Source organism: Caretta caretta, chromosome 14 (genome assembly GCF_965140235.1).
Source record: "Caretta caretta isolate rCarCar2 chromosome 14, rCarCar1.hap1, whole genome shotgun sequence".
Taxonomy (NCBI): Eukaryota; Metazoa; Chordata; order Testudines; family Cheloniidae; genus Caretta; species Caretta caretta.
Genome location: NC_134219.1, coordinates 3,535,609 through 3,553,827, shown reverse-complemented (window position 1 = coordinate 3,553,827; position 18,219 = coordinate 3,535,609). Strand labels below are relative to the sequence as shown.

General features: G+C 59.4%; 1 protein-coding gene across 2 annotated transcripts in view; it reads left to right on the top strand.

The window, feature by feature from the left end:
* Positions 1-18,219, top strand: part of TTYH2 (tweety family member 2) — a 48,603-nt gene that overhangs the window by 16,380 nt on the left and 14,004 nt on the right. For both annotated transcript variants that reach the window (XM_048817722.2, XM_048817721.2), the window contains exons 2-3: positions 8,813-8,985; positions 14,170-14,281. In XM_048817722.2, coding sequence (XP_048673679.1) covers positions 8,813-8,985; positions 14,170-14,281 — 285 coding nt within the window. The remainder of the gene's footprint in view (positions 1-8,812; positions 8,986-14,169; positions 14,282-18,219) is intronic.

Genomic DNA, 18,219 nt, shown 5'->3' with positions numbered 1-18,219 from the left:
AACTCAGCGGCTGGGGAAGGGATGGGGACCGGTTCCCCCTCAGTGGCCAGGTCTGAGGCCTCAGCCTCTCTGAGCCGTGCCCCTCGGCCCTCCCTTCCCACCAGGGTAGGGTCCTGCGCCTCCGGTGTGGTACCCTCCCCGAGGTCAGGGAGCAGTGGCCCTCGCCGGCTCTGGCTACGGGTCACAACCAGGGCGGTCTGGGGCTTGCTTGGCCAGTCCTCTAGGTCTCCCCCCATCAAAACTTCAGTGGGCAAATGGTGGTGTACCCCCACATCCTTGTGGCCCTCCTTGGCCCCCCATTTCAGGTGTACCCTTGCCACGGGCACCTTAAATGGGGTCCCGCCCACCCCTGTCAGGGTCAGGTAGGTGTTGGGCACCACCCGATCTGGGGCCACCACCTCGGGCCGGGCCAGCGTCACCTCCGCGCCCGTATCCCAGTATCCATTGACCTTCCTCCCATCCACCTCCAGGGGAACAAGGCACTCTCTCCGGAGGGACAGCCCCGCGCCCACCCTGTAAACTGAGCGCCCTGAGTCCAGAGCCTCCAGCCCTCTGGTGGAGCTGGCCTGGGGTACTCTTCCCTCCTGAGCAGGTGGTAAACTGGTAGGCCCCCTTTCCTGGGTCGTCTGCCCCTCGTCCAGCTGGGTCCCTACCCAATTAACCCTGGGTAGGTTGGGTCTGCTCAGTTTGTCCCTGAGCCCAGGGCACTGGGACCGTATGTGGCCTCTCTGGCCACAGTGATAGCAGCTCAGGTCACGTTGGTCCCCTCGAGCGGGTCGGAGGGGCCCGACGCCAGGCGTTCCCCTTGGGAGGGGGTTCTCCCTATTTCCCCGCTGGGAGGCCCCCTGGTGACTCTCTCTCTGCATCGGGGGGGGCCTGTTCTTTTGGGACTCCTCCCGGCTACCCCCTGACCGACTGTTCACAAACTCGTCGGCCAGCTGCCCTGCGTGCTGGGGGTTCTCGAGCTTTTTGTCCACCAACCACAGCCTCAGGTCGGAAGGGCACTGTTCATACAGTTGCTCCAGTACAATTAGGTCAAGCAGGTCCTCTTTAGCTCGGGCCCCAGCTGTCCACTTGCGGGCATATCCCTGCATCCGGTTGGCCAGTTGTAGGTAGGTGACCTCAGGCGTTTTACGCTGACTCCGGAACCTTCTCCGGTACATCTCGGGGGTCAGCCCAAACTCACGGAGCAGGGCCTGTTTGAACAGTTCATAGTCCCCTGCCTCCGGCCCTGTCATCCGGCTGTACACCTCCACGGCTTTGGGGTCCAGTAAGGGGGTGAGAAACTGGAGCCTGTCTGCAGGGTCAACCCTGTGCAGCTCACAGGCATTCTCAAAGGCCGTCAGGAAGCTATCTATGTCCTCCCCCTCCTTCCGCTGGGCCAGGAAGCACTTATCAAAGTTCCTTGCAGTCTTGGGTCCCCCCTCATTCACCACAGCCGGGGCCCCACTGCTCTTCAGCCTGGCCAGCTCCAGTTCATGCTGTCTTTGTTTCTCCTTCTCCTGACGTTCCCTCTCCTTCTCCTGACGCTCATGTTGACGTTGTTTCTCCTCATGTTGACGTTGTTTTTCATGATCCTCCAGCTCCCTCATTTTCATCTCCCTCTCCCATTCCAGCCGCCTCCGCTCCAGGGATGGGGAGCTCCGCCGGGAGGATCCCCTGCTGGGTGCTGGGGTCAGGGTGCCCTCGGTATTCGCTGGGCTTCCCCCAACCCCTCCCCCAGGCATAGGTAGGAAGGGTCTCGGGATGTCCTCGGCAGCAGTCTGACCCCTCCCAGCCCGGTCAGGCCCCGGGGCCCACGCTGCGTCTGCCGGGCGGCTCCCCTCAGGGACAGGGATCGGGTCATCCAAGCGATCCCTCTCCTCCAACTGGGCAATCAGTTGTTCCTTGGTGGACCTCCCGATGCGCAGCCCCCTCTGCCTGCACAGCTCCACCAGGTCACTCTTAAGGCGTTTAGCGTACATCTCCCTGCTGGCCACTCGCAGGCCGGGCAGCTTCCCACGGTTTCCAGGAAAAGCCCTTAGTGTGCCAGTCCTTCTTGAGGTCACCACCTCTTTGCCAGGGTCGAGCTGCAGACTCCTCCGCCCCTGGGACCGCTCGCTGCAATCCCCCGGGGGACCCTGTTACTGCAAAAGTCTTTCTCTCTGGTCACACATTCCCAGGGGTTAGCCGCCCCCCGAAACCGTCTCTCTCTGAATCTTCAGCACGCCTGGTCCCCGTCAATTCCCCTTCGTTTTACTGTTCCCCAGTCACTTACTGCAGGAAGCGCCGTTCACGGGGTGCAGTAGATCCCACCACTGCCACCAGTTGTCGCGGAGTGTGGGGGAGTCCAGGCCCTGCACCCCTCTTCCTGGGATCCACTGAGACTCTCAGCCAGCCAGTAAAACAGAAGGTTTATTGGACAACAGGAACACAGTCCACAACAGAGCTTGTGGGTACAACCAGGACCCCTCGATCACGTCCTTCTGGGGGAGCAGGGAGCTTAGACCCCAGCCCTGGGGTTCCCTGTGTTCCTCTCCCCAGCCTCCCAAACTGCCAACTAACCCCACCCAGCAGGTTCCCTGCTGCAGCCTCTGTTCACATTCCCGGGCAGAGGTGTTACCTCCCCCTCCCCCTCCTGGCTCAGGTGACAGGCTCTCAGGTCTCCCATCCCCAGGGCACATTCCCAGGTCAACACTCCCCCCTCCCTGCTGAGTCACTTCGTCACACAGGTGCCCGTCTCTCCCAATCGTTTTTCCTGACAGGGACCAGGGTGGGAAATCACGTAACCGTGACGTTGATGGAGAACAGGGCGTCGTCCCTTCGCGGTCCGTGCGCTGGCCGTGGTTGGAGGGCAGCGACGCAGTGCGCCGGCTGGAGCTCGGGGATATTCCGTTTTCTGACTCAGTCGATTTTTATGAACTTCTCACTCCCCCATTAGGTTGTAAAATTGGAGTTCTGCCGTACGTGCAAATCTGGATGGGGGTGTGACCCAGCAAGGACACCTCCTGCCGGGTGGTCCAGTAACGTGTCCTGCTGGCCTCCATGTAGATCATGTGGTCAGCAGGATAGGTCTTGGTTAGGTCCCGTGATGGTGACCTGCCCTCAGGATTTGGTAAATGGACACGGCTTGACGGGAAGCCAGCGGATGCCCTGGCTGGGGGCAGTTATGCTCATGGTATTGTCTGGTCACGTCTCAGCTTTCACTTGCGGGAACTCCGGCTCTCATCGGATTCATTCGTTCCCTGCTGTTGCTTGTGGTATTAATGCACCCGCTAATGGGGATGGAGCAGGGAGGGGCGAGGAACAAGCAACAGGAACAGCGGAGCCGGAGAGCGTGGGACGGGAGATGCAGGTGGCGTTGCTCTGGGATCGGGGAGACCTCATGCATCTGGCGCTGCCTTCCCCAGTGTCGACTGGTGGGGTCATCGGCTCGTCTCACTCAATACCTAATGGAGAGAGATGAGGGTAGAGACTGGTCTGGGGTGCTCGTGCCTTCAACGTGGCAGGCCTTAGATCAGAACCAGGCACCCTGAACTGGCCGGTCGCAAAGCAGGGGAGCCAGAGGCTCCATGTGCGAAACGGACACGCCTTGCCAGGCACATCCTGTGCTGGCTGAAGATGGAGCGATGCGCCGAGCCCGTCGCAGCGGCCCGGGCTGCAGGGTGTGTGTAGGGAGCGGGGGCTCTGGCTGCAGGGGGGGCTCGTTCCTACTCAGGGGGGGTAGGAGAGGTGAGATACGGTGCCGTGCTTGGTACAGTCTTCCTCGCTCTCAGGCGGAGATGCATGTGGGGGGGGGCCCTTCCCCATCTTCTCTGCTGCATCTAATGCTGGCTGCGGCGCCCCCACGTAACGGGGGGGACGGGTGAATTGACCGCCAGGTGTGGGTATGCACGTTGGGGCGCATTCCTGGCTCTGTGCCTGGGCTCGTCAGTGTCTGCCTCTGGCTGAACCTTTCCAGCTCCCCGGCCCGGCTTGGGAGCCGTTATTCTTGACTCCATGGGGAGCACCTGGAAGCAGAGCAGGGGACTGGAGGGAAAGGCGGCTGTTTGCGTGCCGTGCTCGGGACGGCTGGTAACTATTCCTGCCGGGAAGGCAGTTCGGCTGCAGTGCTCAGCTGGGCCACGGGGAGCAAGGCTTCGGCACGTCCACTGAGCAAGGGAAAGAGCTGCTTCATGGACAACCAGACAGCTTCATTGTGGGGGTGGCACTGCCCGGTGACAGCCAGCGCTTGCGTAGCCTGGAGCTTCAGCGTTTAGGGTATGTCTGTGCAGACGGGGGGGTTCTGAACTTGGGTTCAAACAGCAGCGAAGACACCGCAAAGGCTCCACTTCCAACTGCCTCACAGGTTTGAACTCGAGCCGCTAACCTGAGTCAAGAGCACTCCTTTTTTCACAGCTACTCCTGGGGGAATTCTGCACCGCTGCGCATGCGCAGAATTCATGTCCCCCACAGATTTCTTTGCTTCCCTGCAGAAAAATGACTCTCTGACGTGGAAGCAAAGGGAAGCCCCAGGAGCAGTGATGCGACCCTCCCCAGCGCTATGTTTCAGGTGCCCAGGGCAGTCAGCAGAGAGGTAAATGTGGAAAAATTGGAAAGAGTCCAGCGGAGGGCAGCAAAAATGATGAGGGGACTGGAACACATGACTTATGAGGAGAGGCTGAGGGAGCTGGGATTGTTTAGTCTGCGGAAGAGAAGAATGAGGGGGGATTTGATAGCTGCTTTCAACTGTCTGAAAGGGGGTTCCAAAGAGGATGGCTCTAGACTGTTCTCAGTGGTAGCAGATGACAGAACGAGGAGTAATGGTCTCAAGTTGCAGTGGGGGAGGTTTAGGTTGGATATTAGGAAAAACTTTTTCACTAGGAGGATGGTGAAACACTGGAATGCGTTCCCTAGGGAGGTGGTAGAATCTCCTTCCTTAGATATTTTTAAGGTCAGGCTTGACAAAGCCCTGGCTGGGATGATTTAGTTGGGGATTGGTCCTGCTTTGAGCAGGGGGTTGGTCCTGCTTTGAGCAGGGGATGACCTCCTGAGGTCCCTTCCAACCCTGAGATTCTATGATCACTGTGGGGCAGGGAGTGAGACTGGAGAAGACCTGGGTGGTGGCTCCTACCCTGTGCTCAGCTCAGCTGCTAGTCCTGGCTAGGCTGAGGAGGACTGGACTTCCTCTTCCCCTGCACAGCATCCGGGGCCGGATCAGACCCACCCCAAGATTTCTCCCCACCCTGCTTCCTGCTCCCATCGCTCCTCAGCTGCAGGGGGAGGGATCCCTGTACAGGGAGTTGTTCCCCCATCCACCCAACCCCCGTGCATCCAGATCCTGATATCCAGTCCCTCCCACCGAGCCTTACCCCCCGCAATGAGTCCCACTCCCTCTGCACCACCCTGATGAGCCACCTGCACCTGGATCCCCAGCATCTAGACCCCCCACTGAGCCCCCCCCACACCCAGACCCACCGTCGAGCTCTATCCTCCCACACCCAGACCCCCCATCCGCTGAGCCTCAGCTACCTTCACCTGGAACCCCTTCAGAGCCCCATTACCGTTGCACCCAGAACCCCCCAACAGGCCCCTTTGCATCCAGATCCTCCCCCACTGAGCCACCCACACACAGATTGTCCCACACAGAACCCTCTCAACCCAAACCTGGATTCCCCCACACTTAGATGCTGCCGGGCTGAGCCTGCCTGCCCACATCTGGTGCACTTGGCACGGAGGGGCAGGGCCCTGGGGTGTTTCTGGGGCAGACCCGGTCCTTATGCTGTGCCAAGGTTGGGTGCAGTCTCACCACTGAGTCCGTGTCCTGGGAGGGGGATGGGGGAGCTGCACAGTGATCTTCCACTTCTGCACAGCCAGTGGCCTGTGCTCCCCAATGCCATGCTGGAGCCTCCACATTTATTTGACAAATAAGGTGTGCAGAATTTTAAAATATTATGTGCAGAATTTTTAATTTTTTGGCGCAGAATGCCCTCAGGAATATGCAGTGTAACTGTACCCCTACGCTGTGAGAGGAGACCAGGAGAAGCGGATGGGAAAGGACAAGCTAAAAATTACTTAGACAAGTTAGAGGTCTTCAAGTCGGCAAGGCCTGATGAAATCCATCCTAGAATACTTAAGGAGCTGACTGAAGAGATATCTGAGCCATTAGCGATTATCTTCTCAAACTCATAGAAGACGGGAGAGATTCCAGAGGACTGGAAGAAGACAAATAGTGCCAATCTATAAGAAGGGGAATAAAGAAAACCCGGGGAATTAGACAGGTCAGCTTAACTTCAGTACCTGGAAAGATAATGGAGTAAATAATCAAGCAATCAGTTTGCAAACACTGAGAAGATAATAAGGTGATAAGTAACAGCATGGATTTATCAAGAACAAATCCATGTCAAATCAACCTGATGGCTTTCTTTGACAGAGGAACAAGCTTTGTGAATGGGGGGGTAGCGTAGAGGTGGTATATCTTGACTTTAGTATGGCTTTGGATACTGGCTTGCATGATCTTCTCTTAAACTAGAGAAATACAGCTTAGATGGAGCTACTGTAAGGCGGGTGCATAACTGGTTGGAAAACTGTTCCCTGAGAGTAATCATCAGTGGTTCACAGTCAGGCTGAAGGGCATAATGAGTGGGATCCCGCAGGGATCAGTTCTGGGTCTGGTTCTGTTCAATATCTTCATCAGTGATTTAGATAATGGCATAGAGAGTACACTTATAAAGTTTGCGGATGATACCAAGCTGGGAGGGGTTGCAAGTGCTCTGGAGGAGAGGATTAAAATTCAAAATGATCTGGACAAACTGGAGAAATGGTCTGAAGTAAATAGGATGAAATTCAATTAGGACAAAAAGCGCTCCACTTAGGAAGGAACAATCAGTTGCACACATACAAACTGGGAAATGACTGCCTGGGAAGGAATACTGTGGAAAGGGATCTGGGGATCAGAGTGGATCACAAGCTAAATATGAGTCAACAGTGTAACACTGTTGCCAAAAAAGCGAACATCATTCCGGGCTGTATTAGCAGGAATGTTGTAAGACCGAGAAGTTATTTTTCCATTCTACTCTGCGCTGATTAGGCCTCAACGGGAGTGTTGGGTCCTGTTCTGGGTTCCACATTTCAGGAAGGTTGTGGACAAATTGGAGAAGGTCCAGAGAAGAGCAACAAAAATGATGAAAGGTCTAGAAAACATGAGCTGTGAGGAAAAATTGAAAAAAATGGGTTTGCTTAGCCTGGCAAAGAGAAGACTGTGAGGGACATAACAGTTCTCAAGTACATAAAAGGTGGTTACAAGGAGGAGGGAGAAGAATTGTTCTTCTTAACCTCTGAGGATAGGACAAGAAGCAATGGGCTTAAATTGCAGCAAGGGAGGTTTAGGTTGGACATTAGGACAAACTTTTTGACTGTCGGGGTGGTTAAGTGCTGGAATAAATTGCATAGGGAGGTTGTGGAATCTCCATCATTGGTGATTTTTAGGAGCAGGTTGGACAAACACCTGTCAGGGATGGTCTAGATAATCCTTAGTCCTGCCATGAGTGCAGGGGACTGGACGAGATGACCTCTCGAGGTCCCTTCCAGTCCTATGATGCTGTTACCATTTGAATGCTGGTGGAGGGTAAATGTGAAGAGCGGGGTGGGGGGGGGTGATGGGTGCCAGTTGGCAGGGCTGTGTGAGACAGGTGTCTGCGTGTTGGTGTCTCGGGGAGGAGTGCACCCACAGAAATCTCCCTGAGGATCCACAGCTGTAACCCTGGTTGGGGTGAGAGGGCAGCAGCAGGATGCTTGTGAACTGTGCACCAAGTGAATTCCCCGAGGCAAACAGCCCGACGCCCAGCACATCCCATCCAGCAACAGCTAAGGGACAGGCATATTTGCTGACCGTTAGCAAATGCTTTAAATACAGCTGAGGCGGAGGCCCCGGCTGGCTCAGTGCAGTGGGATTAGAGGCCTTTCACGTCTAGGCTACTCGGCTGGGTCTGGCCCAGTTGGCAGGGACTGAGAGCTGCTCCCATCTGTCTGCCGTGCTCGGCGCAGCTCCCCTCGCGGGTTCCCTGTCACATCGGCTCTGATGGGCCATGGATTGAACCTGATGTCGCTCCCTGGACCCGAGGCTGTTCCTCCCGGGCAGGGCGAGGCGCGCTAGCAGGGTGAATGGTCTGCCGGCAGCTTGCATGGTGGCTGCCTGGGCTGGCTTTGCTCCATGGATGGAGAGGGCTTTGGTCTCCAGCGCTTGTGTCATGCACACACCTGCTCCCGTCTCTCAGCCGGAGTACCCCCTTGGGGAGGGCAAGCTCCCCTCATCAGCCAGGATCGCGCAGTCTAGAGATGCCCACCGGCTGGGGGAGGTCTCACTAAAGGGGCTGGATCAAGAGCACCTTTCTACAGCACCTTCTCTACAGCCTCTTAGGCTGGGGCAGCTCTGGCCAGAGACGTCCCTGCTCCGACCGCCTTGCTGCCGTGTTAGGATCTGACGGGGCGCTTGTCTGGGCTGTGTGTGACAGGCACCTTCTCCGGGCTGGGCACGCCTGGACCAGAAGTGGCTCGCTGTGGGCTGGGAGATGCTTTGTGCTTTGGAGCTGTGGGGCCAGGGACATGTTTCATCAAATGCTGCTTTTTGCAGCAGTGGGAGGGGGCTGCGGATTTTCCCAGTGCTGCATTTGAGCTGGTCGGCGCTGGAGCCCAGCGGATGGTGGGTGAGCAGCCCCCTGCCACATCGGCCCTTTCTAGGGAGCCTGCAAACCAAGGGCCTTGGGCGCCTTAGCTTTGCCCTCGCGCCCCGAGCCATGGTGCTGTGCAGCCTTTATGGAGCATGCACTGACTCTGGTGTCTCTCCCTTGCCTAGTCCCTGCTGTTCCTGGGCCTGGTGGCTGCCGTCTGCCTCGGCCTCAACCTGCTCTTCCTCACCATCTACCTGATCTGCCTGTGCGGCTGCAAACGAGGCGAGGAGTCGGAGACCAAGCGGCCCAACTCCTGCTGCGTCACCTGGACGGCTGTCGTGGCTGGCCTCGTCTGCTGGTGAGTGTCCCGCAGGGTGGGCCTAGGGCCCGTGTGGCTGCTGCCTTCGCAGCCCAGCTGGCAGGGCTGGGGGAGACCTCGCAGCCGCTGGCCACAGGAAGCATGGCCCAGTGGTCAGGCTAGAACTCCTGGGTTCTATTCCGGACTCTGCTACTGACTTGCTGTGTGCCCTTGGGTAGTCCCCCATTTCTGGGTCCCCATCTGTTGAGTGGAGGCAAACACCACTTCCCGGGGGATTATGGCTGAAGGGCAGGGGACCAGACGAAGCGGACAGCTGCCGGGCAGAGGTTCCTGGCCATTCTGAGAATCACTTGGTGGGAAGGAGCTTCCAGTGGGTCACCTGGTGAAAAAGATGCTCGTCCCTGAGCGCTTTGCGAGCAGTTGATATTCGCAACCCCCTGCGCGCCCGGATGCCAGGGTGACGGATGGAACACGGGCGGTCTTGCAGCTGGGGAGGCGACTGCCCAGAGAGGGGAAGGAGCATGCCTGTGAGAGCCAGGGGCGGGGGCTCTGCTTCCATCTCCCCAGCCCAGCTGCCTTCAGAGAGGTTCTCAGGGCCGCTAGTCTCAAGCCTGAGTCGCTGCGGGTGGAGGAAGAGGCAGGCGGCTTTTGCTTCCCTGTTGTCCCTGTTGCGTGCTCAGGATCCTCCTCTTCTCCCCGCTGAGCTGCCTCCTGACCCAGGCTTCATCTCGCGCCAGTCGCTGGATTTGTGGGCCAGCTGTGCACGTGAATCGCTTTGATTAGATCCAGCTCTCAGAGGCTTAAATACTGATTGCTCCTCTCTGGGCATAGGCTCCTCTGCCCGGGGCTGGAGCCCGAGGCTGCATCTTTGCCCTGGCAGCCTCTCCCCTCCCTGCTGTAACTGGTGGCTCTGGGCCCCATGTGCATTTGGCCTCCTGGAAGTGCCGGCTAATCCCGGGGGAGGGGAGGGGTAGCAGTGGGGTAGTGGTGAGTTGGGGTCACTAATCCTAGTCCTGGAGCAGATGGCAGCCTGCAGCCGGACACAGCTGGCAGCCTTTGGTCACATGAGGCTCACGGTTAATTACAGATGGAGGCTGGGTCAATTGGCGGGGGGTGGGGGCAGGGAGTGGGCCCCGGAGGGGTCCCAGGTGGCTTGGAGAGGCTCTGCTGTCCTGCTGGGGGCAGTGCCACTCTGGGATGCTGGCAGAGAGCATCCCTCTGACTGGCATGGCCTGGCGCTCTCGGCCTCTCCTTGGCGCTGCAGGCCTGAGGGGCCAGGAGTGGCCTGACTAATGGAAACCGTACTCTGAGGCCAGGGCAGCAGTGGGTGACTGGGGGACTCTAAGGGAGTTAGTGGCTCATCTGGTTCTGGGTCCCATGTCTGTGTCTAAACCTCTCTGGGGCAGGGTGAGGCCCAGGAGCTCCCCCAGCCACTGCCCGGCCTGTGTGGCGCAGGCTCAGCTCTGCAGTGATAAGCCTGCCGGGCACTTCTGCTTGAATCTGGTGCTTGGCCCCGTTGCGGTGGGCGGGCAGCTGATGTCCGTCTCCTGCTGCCTGGTAGTTGCATGTCCTCATCAGAGGCGTTTTTAAGCGCTCTCCCGGTTTCAGAAGCATTTAACAAAATTTGCCAGCAGCCCAGACTGTCCGATACAAAATCCTGACCGTTCATCGGCCTGTCCTCAGCCTGCCACGCAGGTTGTGTCCTGGGGTTATGGGCTGCTCTGTTGTTCTCTACTTTGCATTGCCAGGAATCCCCTTCTCAGCCCATCCAGGCAGGGCTCCTGCCCCAGGCAGTGGGGGCTCTTGATTGCTTCGGCGTGATCCGCTCCCCATGGGAAAGGAATAAAGAGATTGTTCTTCCCTCGCTTTAGACCAGACAGAGGTTTCAGTGTATGGCAATAGACACGCTCTAAAGAGGAAGCAAATGCCGCTGATTAGTTCAGCGTGCCCTTCCCGTGACTGCCGGCTCCCCCCACTCCCCGGGCCCATTCCACCACCGCTCCATGTGACTTCCAGGGACGGGGCTCTGATCGCCAGCTGCTTGGAGAGGAATCCGTGTTTCCTCTTCTCCCGTGACAAGCAAATGCTGCCCAACAGCCTCGCTCCCCTGGGGCTTTCCAAGAGGCTCACAAGTGCCACACGTAGCAGCTGTGCACGGGACGTGAGCGCGCGTCTGGGCTCTGGCGTTGTAATTTGGCTCCTCCACAGCTGCTGAGCCCGTGTGCCCAGTCCCCTGCCGTTCTGCTGTCGGGCTCCCCCGCAGCTGTGCCACTGGGCCCCAGTCCCCTACCATGGCAGCGCTGGACCTCTGCCGAGCACAGAATACCAGCTGCGCCAAAGCCGCGATGCCAGGTGCCCGCTAAGGACAAGGGCAGGACTCGGACTCATTTCACTAGTGAGCGAAGGCAGGATTTGAACCCAGCTCCCAGGGGCGCGTTAACCCTCTGTCGCCCCGGGGGAACGAAAGGCTGGGAACACGGGGAGAAGGGTGGTGCTGTCGGAGCACTCCCTTTGCTAGGGTGCCTGGCACCCTGCGGTGCCCGGAGAGTCTCGTAGGTGGCGGTTGTGAGCTGCTCCCTCCTTGTGCGTTAGAAGTGCCGGGGCGGCTGGCGCTGCTCTGGGCTGGGGGGTCCCGTGAAGTGCTGTGGCTTGGGGAGGAGACCGAGCTGGGGCTTTATAGCCCTTCAGAGGCGCCCAAATCCACATCGATGTCTAAGTGGAACCTCTTTGGAGCAGAGTGCAGCCATTAACAGGCTAATGGGGAGAGCTGGCTGCTGTCCATCATGTTCGTTGACTGCTGCACCCGGAAGTGGGGGAGCAGCGAGCGCCTGCTCTTCGGGAGCCGTGCCAAGCATGCACTGCTCCTCCCTTCCAGGGACCCCCGGGCTCTCAGTCCCAGCAGCCGAGCTGGAGCCAACCCTACGCACAGAGGGCGCAGGAGCTGCCAGGCGTGGTGTTATCGGGGGCCCCGTCCTTGGTGCGCGTGCTCCCCGGCTGGGAGCTGCATCAGGACTTCACCTGGCTGCGGGGTTCACCCCATGTGGCAGGCCATGCCCCTGCAAGACAGGTCCGTATGCCACAATACCGCCCTGCACTCCCTCTGGGAGGCCCTCAGAACCCTGCAACGTCCCAGCAGAAACTCCCTTCACCTCTCTGGGGCGGGCAAGGCGGCGGACCTGGGGCTAGAACCCAGCTCTCTGGCTGCCCGGTGCTATGTGACATCCCTGCCTGCCCTCGCAGGACCCTGGGGGAGGCATGATGGATCTTTTAGGGGCAAGGAGAAGTGTGCCAATGATCCAGTTGAGCACCTGGGGCACGAGCAAAGCCCGTAGAACCCTTTGTCATCCCGGCTCGGCTCAGCAGTTGACACTTAGCCCCCCAGATATCCCAGCTGGAGCAAACACCAAATGCCCCTGCTCTCCGTCAGGAAGCAGGGACCTGGCTGGATGTGGAGGGGACGCTGCTGGGGGTACCTGTGGGGCATGCAGCAGCGCTGACAAGCTAGGGCCTGTGGCATGGCTCCTGGGCTCTGCACTGGGTCCCTGAGGCCAGCTGGCTCGCAGGGCCAAGGAGAGGCGAGCAGGAGACCCAGCTTTCACTCCTTGTTCCCTCCTGGGGACTAACCAAGGAGCAGGTTTAATCGGAGGCAGTGTTTCTTTTCTGACAGATTCTCTTAATCTGCTTTGCCAGGCTTTGCGGCCTAAATCTCGCGGCATTCGCTGGGGCTGGCTTCAGATCCAGCCTGTGTGTCTGGCTGTGAGCTTCGCTAAGCTCCAGCACGAGCAGAGAATCTCCTCTCCCCACAGCCAGCCTCGTGCCCCAGCAGGGCACCTCTGCCTTCCCTGGGACCCAAATCGGGGCTGTTGGCGCTTCTGCCTTTAAGCACCTGGATGCTCGTGCTGAGCCCGGTCTTGGGTATTTCTGTGGCTGCTGTCACTGCAATGTCTGAGCACCTCCAATGAATTTATCCTCACAACACCCCAGTGCAGCTGGGCTGGGCTGGTACAAACAGGAAACTGAGGCACGGAGACCGAGTGAGTCACCCAAAGTCACACAGCAGGGAATTGAACCCAGGTCTCCCAGGTTCTAGGCTAGTGCCCGAACTACTGGGCCGGGGTGTGCAGGGCCGCGCTGGCAGTTCTGCAGGTGCCCGGTGTCTCATACCCTGCTTCTGCCCGGCCTGTGGCCTGAGTGGGGCCCTCTCACTTTGTACAGCTGAGCAAGAGATGTCCTGGTGGCTGTGGAAGGGCGTGAGAGAGGCAGGGGAAGGGGACGAGATCCCTGGCTGGGCTGCAGGCGCCAGGCAGCTCCAGGCTGCACTAAAAGCTATTGATGGCTTTGTATCGAGGATTGAGTTTGTTTCAAGCCTGGACCCCCTCCAGCTCTCCCTCACTTTTCCATTCTTGTAAATGACACACACACACACACACACACACACCCCGGAGTCCCAGCTGTGGGGCAAAGGGGAGCTCGGGGGGGAGGGGATCTCAGCCAGGGCCTGCCCAGGTCTGCAGCGGGGGGTGCTCCAGCAGCGTGTACGGGCAGCACCCTCCCTTTGCAGAGCAGGTACGGCCTGAGCAGAGACAGGGCGAACCTTCCCTCCCCCATCTCAGCAGCTTCTAGGGCCGATGGCGATTCAGTCCTGATGCCTCTGAACCACCATCCCCCCGCCGCGTTGCCATGGGTGGGCAGGGAGAAGTGATGGTAGAGCTGCTTGGGAGGAGCATCCCTGTACCTAGCCTCCCCGCGTCCCCTTAACGAGCCCTGAACCACCTTCCTCCTGGTGACTCCCTGTACTGGAGGAGGGCGTTGGCCGGATACAGCCCCATGGCACCCTCAGAGACACCACTGCCCTGGCGAGCGGTTGGGGGATTACCATGTCCAGGACTGTGCAAGGCCCTGGGGTGAGAGGAGTTCGGGAGCTTTGTTCCAGTTCCTAGGGGGCTGGTGTTGCTGTCACAGCTGGCGTTAGCTGCCCGTGTCGGAGGCCCAGGACTGGCGGCTGCTCCCCCCAGGAGGCCTGTCCAGCTGGGGTGAGCCACATCTCGTGCACGCACTAAACTCAGTGCTCAGAGGGCTGCCTTTCATTTGCCTTCGTCTGGCCAGAGCCAGTGGCCCGGGGCTACAGCAGTGCCAGGCCAGCAGTGGGTAATGTGCCCCTGGCACCTGGAGCCAGCTGTGCCGTTTCCCCCTCCTCTAATCTGTGTTTTCTCTCCTCCGTAGTGCTGCAGTCGGCATCGGCTTCTATGGGAACAGCGAGACCAACGATGGGGTGTACCAGCTGATCTATGCCATCGACAACGCCAACCACACCCTCTCCGGGATTGACACACTGGTAAGGGCCTGCTGGGGGTCAGCTGCACAGGTGCATTGTGGGGTATTCCGCCCACATCCGAAGCATCTGCCATTGGCCGTTCTCCCTGGCAAGCGCTGGAGCTGGTGGGTGAGTCGTTGTGGCCTCGGGAGAGCCCAGGACTGCCCCTTGTGGGGCGAGATGCTTCTTCCGAGTTCCGGGAGGGTGGGTGGCAGATACGTGGAGCTTTGGCAGGACGCCAGGCATGAGTCTCTAATGTAGAAGAAACCATCGCCGGCTCTCGGTCCCCGGCCCTCGGTCTGTCACAGAGCTGGTGGGTATCCTTAACCAAGGCACAGAGCAGGAAAGTGATTTGAGCTGGGCCATGCAACTGAGCCAAAAACAGAACCCAGGAGTCCTGGCTTCCAGCTCCCCCTTCCCTCCAACTCAAACTAGTGAACTGTGCCCGCTCCTTGTTCTCGCCACTGCATTACTTTACAAGCTGACGCGCTGGCTTTCTCCTGCCTGTGCTTGGCCTGGCCTTGCTGCATTCACCTTGCCTGCTGAAGTGCTGGCCTCCCGGGATACAATAGGCCAAGGAAATTGGGCCAGAAGCTGTTGGCCTTCCTGGGAAAGGGCTGTTTTTCCATCCTCACTCCTCTTGTAAGCTGCTTGGGTGATATAACCAGTGGGTCTCTTGGACGGGCCTTATCTTAAAGAGACAGCTGTGTTCCTCCAGAGATTACGGAGATCAGCTGGCATCTCCGCTGCGGGGGCTGCGCTGGCAGCTCCCTCCTGCATCTGCTAAGCTGGCTGGGAATTAAACCTCTGAAAAACCAGGGGTTTATCCCAGCGAGACGGACTAGGCCAAGGCTGCGCTGCCCGGCGTTGGACACGTCCAGCCTCGGTGCTGCCTTCTGGAGAGCCACTAGCGCCAGGCGTGGCAGAGTGGGTAACTCAGAGAATCCTCGTCATCCCCTGTCCGGCGCCCTGGGGGGTTCCTTGGGGCCTGTCTTGCATCCCCGTCTCTCCTCCCTCTGCACCTGGGTGATCTCATCTGCAAACCCCGGTTCAGCTGCCATCTCTGTGCTGATGACGCACGGATCTGCCTCTGCTCCAGCCTGTCTCCTGGCCAAACGAAGATCTAGCCCTGTCTCTCTGACCGCTCCCCAGGGGTGTTTGGCCACCCACTTGAGCTCAGCATGGCTCTTCATCATCTTCTCCCCACTACCTCCTGTGTCGATTGATCCTGCCTGTCACTCAGGCCCGCACCTGGGTGTCCTCTTCACCTTAGATCTCTCGCCAGCGGCTCCCATCCAGCCTGTGTCTAAATCTCGCCAGTTCTCCCTGCCTGATGTCCCTGAGCTGCGGCCTTGCCTTTCCTCTCCATCCACACAGCGAAACCTCTCACTCAGGCGCTCGCCAGCTTGCATCTCAATCACTGCACCGTCCTCTCTGCCCTTGGCAAATGGTATCTCGGCTCAGTTCCGAATGCTGCTGCCACGATCCTTTTTCCTAGCCTGGCGCTTGGTCCGGGGCACCCGTCTCTGTGCATCCCTCCGCCGGCCTCCTCTTCTCCGGCACATCACATGGAACTACTTGTCTCCACGTTCAAAGCCCTTCCCTGCCTATCTCCGCCCTCCCTCTCAGTCGCTATCGGCCCCTGAGCCCAACCTCCAGTGCCCCTTTGTGCTTTCTCCCACGCGGCCCCTGGTGCTTCGGAGGAGCTCCCTGGGACCATCCACAAAACTCCCTCTTCATCCTTCTTCCCCGCCCCCCTCGGAAGGTCCCCCCACTCTGAGGCCAGCGGGAAAACTGGGCAATGGATCCACAGCTGGTGAGCTGGGCGCACTATGCATCACGCCGGCCAGCACTGGCTTCCTGTGCTCCCCGCTGATGTGTCTGGATCCACCTGTTGTCTCTTGTCTCGTACTCAGTCCCCGCCCCAGACAGCTTTCGCTCCGTCTCTTGGGATCTGTTTGTGCAGCTCCTGGCGCGACGGCCGTATCTGTAATGGTCTGTCCTGATGCCCAGAGAGGCCGGGAAGGGTCTGCACATCTGCCCGGCAGAGTCACCACTCATGAGGAGCACAGCAGTGGGGATCGTGGGGCGTCAGTAGAGCTGGGGGGTGAAGAAGACAGGAGAGACCAGCAGGAGGCAGGGTGAAGGAGCAGGGCCAGGACTGGAGTAACAGGAGCTGCTGGCTAGGGCTGCGAGGCGTTGGCCAAACAGTTTGGCTCAGCTGCAGCGCCACTGACGGCCAAGTCAGCATGTTGGCACAATCTCGTTCCCACGGTAATGTACCTGGGGGCCACGGGGCTCTCGGGAACATGGCTGGGAATCCCCTAGGGTCTCTCGTGCCTGCCTCCCCCGTGCATATTCTGCCATCCTTATCCCCAGCAGTGGGGCAAAGGGCACAGTGCCCCTCTGTGCCAGCCCCTGTTGGATTGCACCTGTGGAGATTCTTGTTGGCAGGCTCTGGACCATTGGCCATGGAACTGGGAGAGGGGAGGGCAGCCTGCCTGCCAGGTGCCATGCCCTGCCCCGGCTGCTGCAGAGCAGTATGGTACTTACCTTCCCTGCAGGCTGTCGGGACTGGCCTTGGGCCCAGGAGGGCCGAGCTCGGTGCCCGAGGTGGAGGTTGCTGTTTCTGTGCTTAGCAGGCCTGGGCCCCCTTAGCTGGGGCACCTGGACTGCCTTGGGCAGCGGCAGCGCGGGGCTGATTGCAGGGCACCAGCCAGATAAAGCAAGAAATGACCAGGCATTAGTGCCCCCTCTGGTGTCTGTCTCCCCTTTGTGGGGTGAGCCGAGACAGGGATGCAGGACTCCTGGGTTCTGTGCCTCGCATCTTCCCCGACACACCATGTGACCTGCACGAGTGGCCTAAGCCAAAGCTCCCAAGTGTTCTCAGCCCCTGAGCGGGTTGGGTTTGCCGAGGGTCCAACTCGGGGAGCCGGGGCTGGAATCAGCAGGAGCTCTGGAAACCAGGCCCAGGGCATTGCAGGTTGGGCAGAGGCACCCAAAATCAGGGGCTGCTTCTGTTAACTGGGCACAACAGCCCTGGAGATGCCGTGGGTGCATGAACACAAGCACTTGGCAGTGCCCTGGGCAGTGATGCCATCCCGTCTTGTCTCCCTCTGTTTGGGGGAGCACCGGGTCCCGGAGCGCCTGGCACAGCTGCAAAGTGTCACAGCCTTTGGTCCTGCCTCCTTGTGCTGGGCCTGGCCTCCGGGGAGCACAGAACGGCGCCTTTGTGCAGGCCTCGTGGAGATGGGAGCCAGCCCCGCTGGGGCGGCCTGCTTCTTTCAGAGCCGGAAGCAGCGGTGCAGTCAGCTGAGTGACGTAGCTAGGTCAGGCCCCAGCTGCAGAACCGCTCCACCGTGGCACCATGTCACTAGATCTCCAGCTGGGAGGTTTCCCTGCAGAGGGGGCTGCTCCCTACAGGGTGAATCCCCCAAGGCACAGCTGCTCCGCCCCCAGGAGCTGGTGTGGCATCTGCCCTGGCTTGGGGGAGCCCCATGACGCGACCAGCCAGGCCTTTCTTCTCCTGCCCACGCCAAGCTGTCTGTAAAATCTCCCTCCGTCATGGTGACCTGGGCACGGCAGTTTTGCCACTGGGGCGACTCGACCTGCCCTGGGTTGGGTTGGTCAGCGTGGGGGAAATGTTTGTATGAGGAGCCCCTTTGTTCCCAGGGTGCACGGAGCTGCATGAGCACTCACCTAGCACTGGGGAGCGCAGAGCTCCAGCCCTGCTGGCCCCCCCCTGCCCCCGGGCCGCACTGATCCATCGGCTGCTGCTTGGGGAGGCCTTTACAGAGCTAGTGCAGGGGCTGGATTTAAACCTGCAAATGCTCCCGCTTTGGGGGGTGAAGGGGACCCTACAAATAGCCCCAGCAGGGGCCCCTGAAGTGCCATTGGCTGGAAACAAGGGTCCCCCTGCCCTTTATAGAGACCTGGCTGAGTCGCTCGCTAGCATGGGG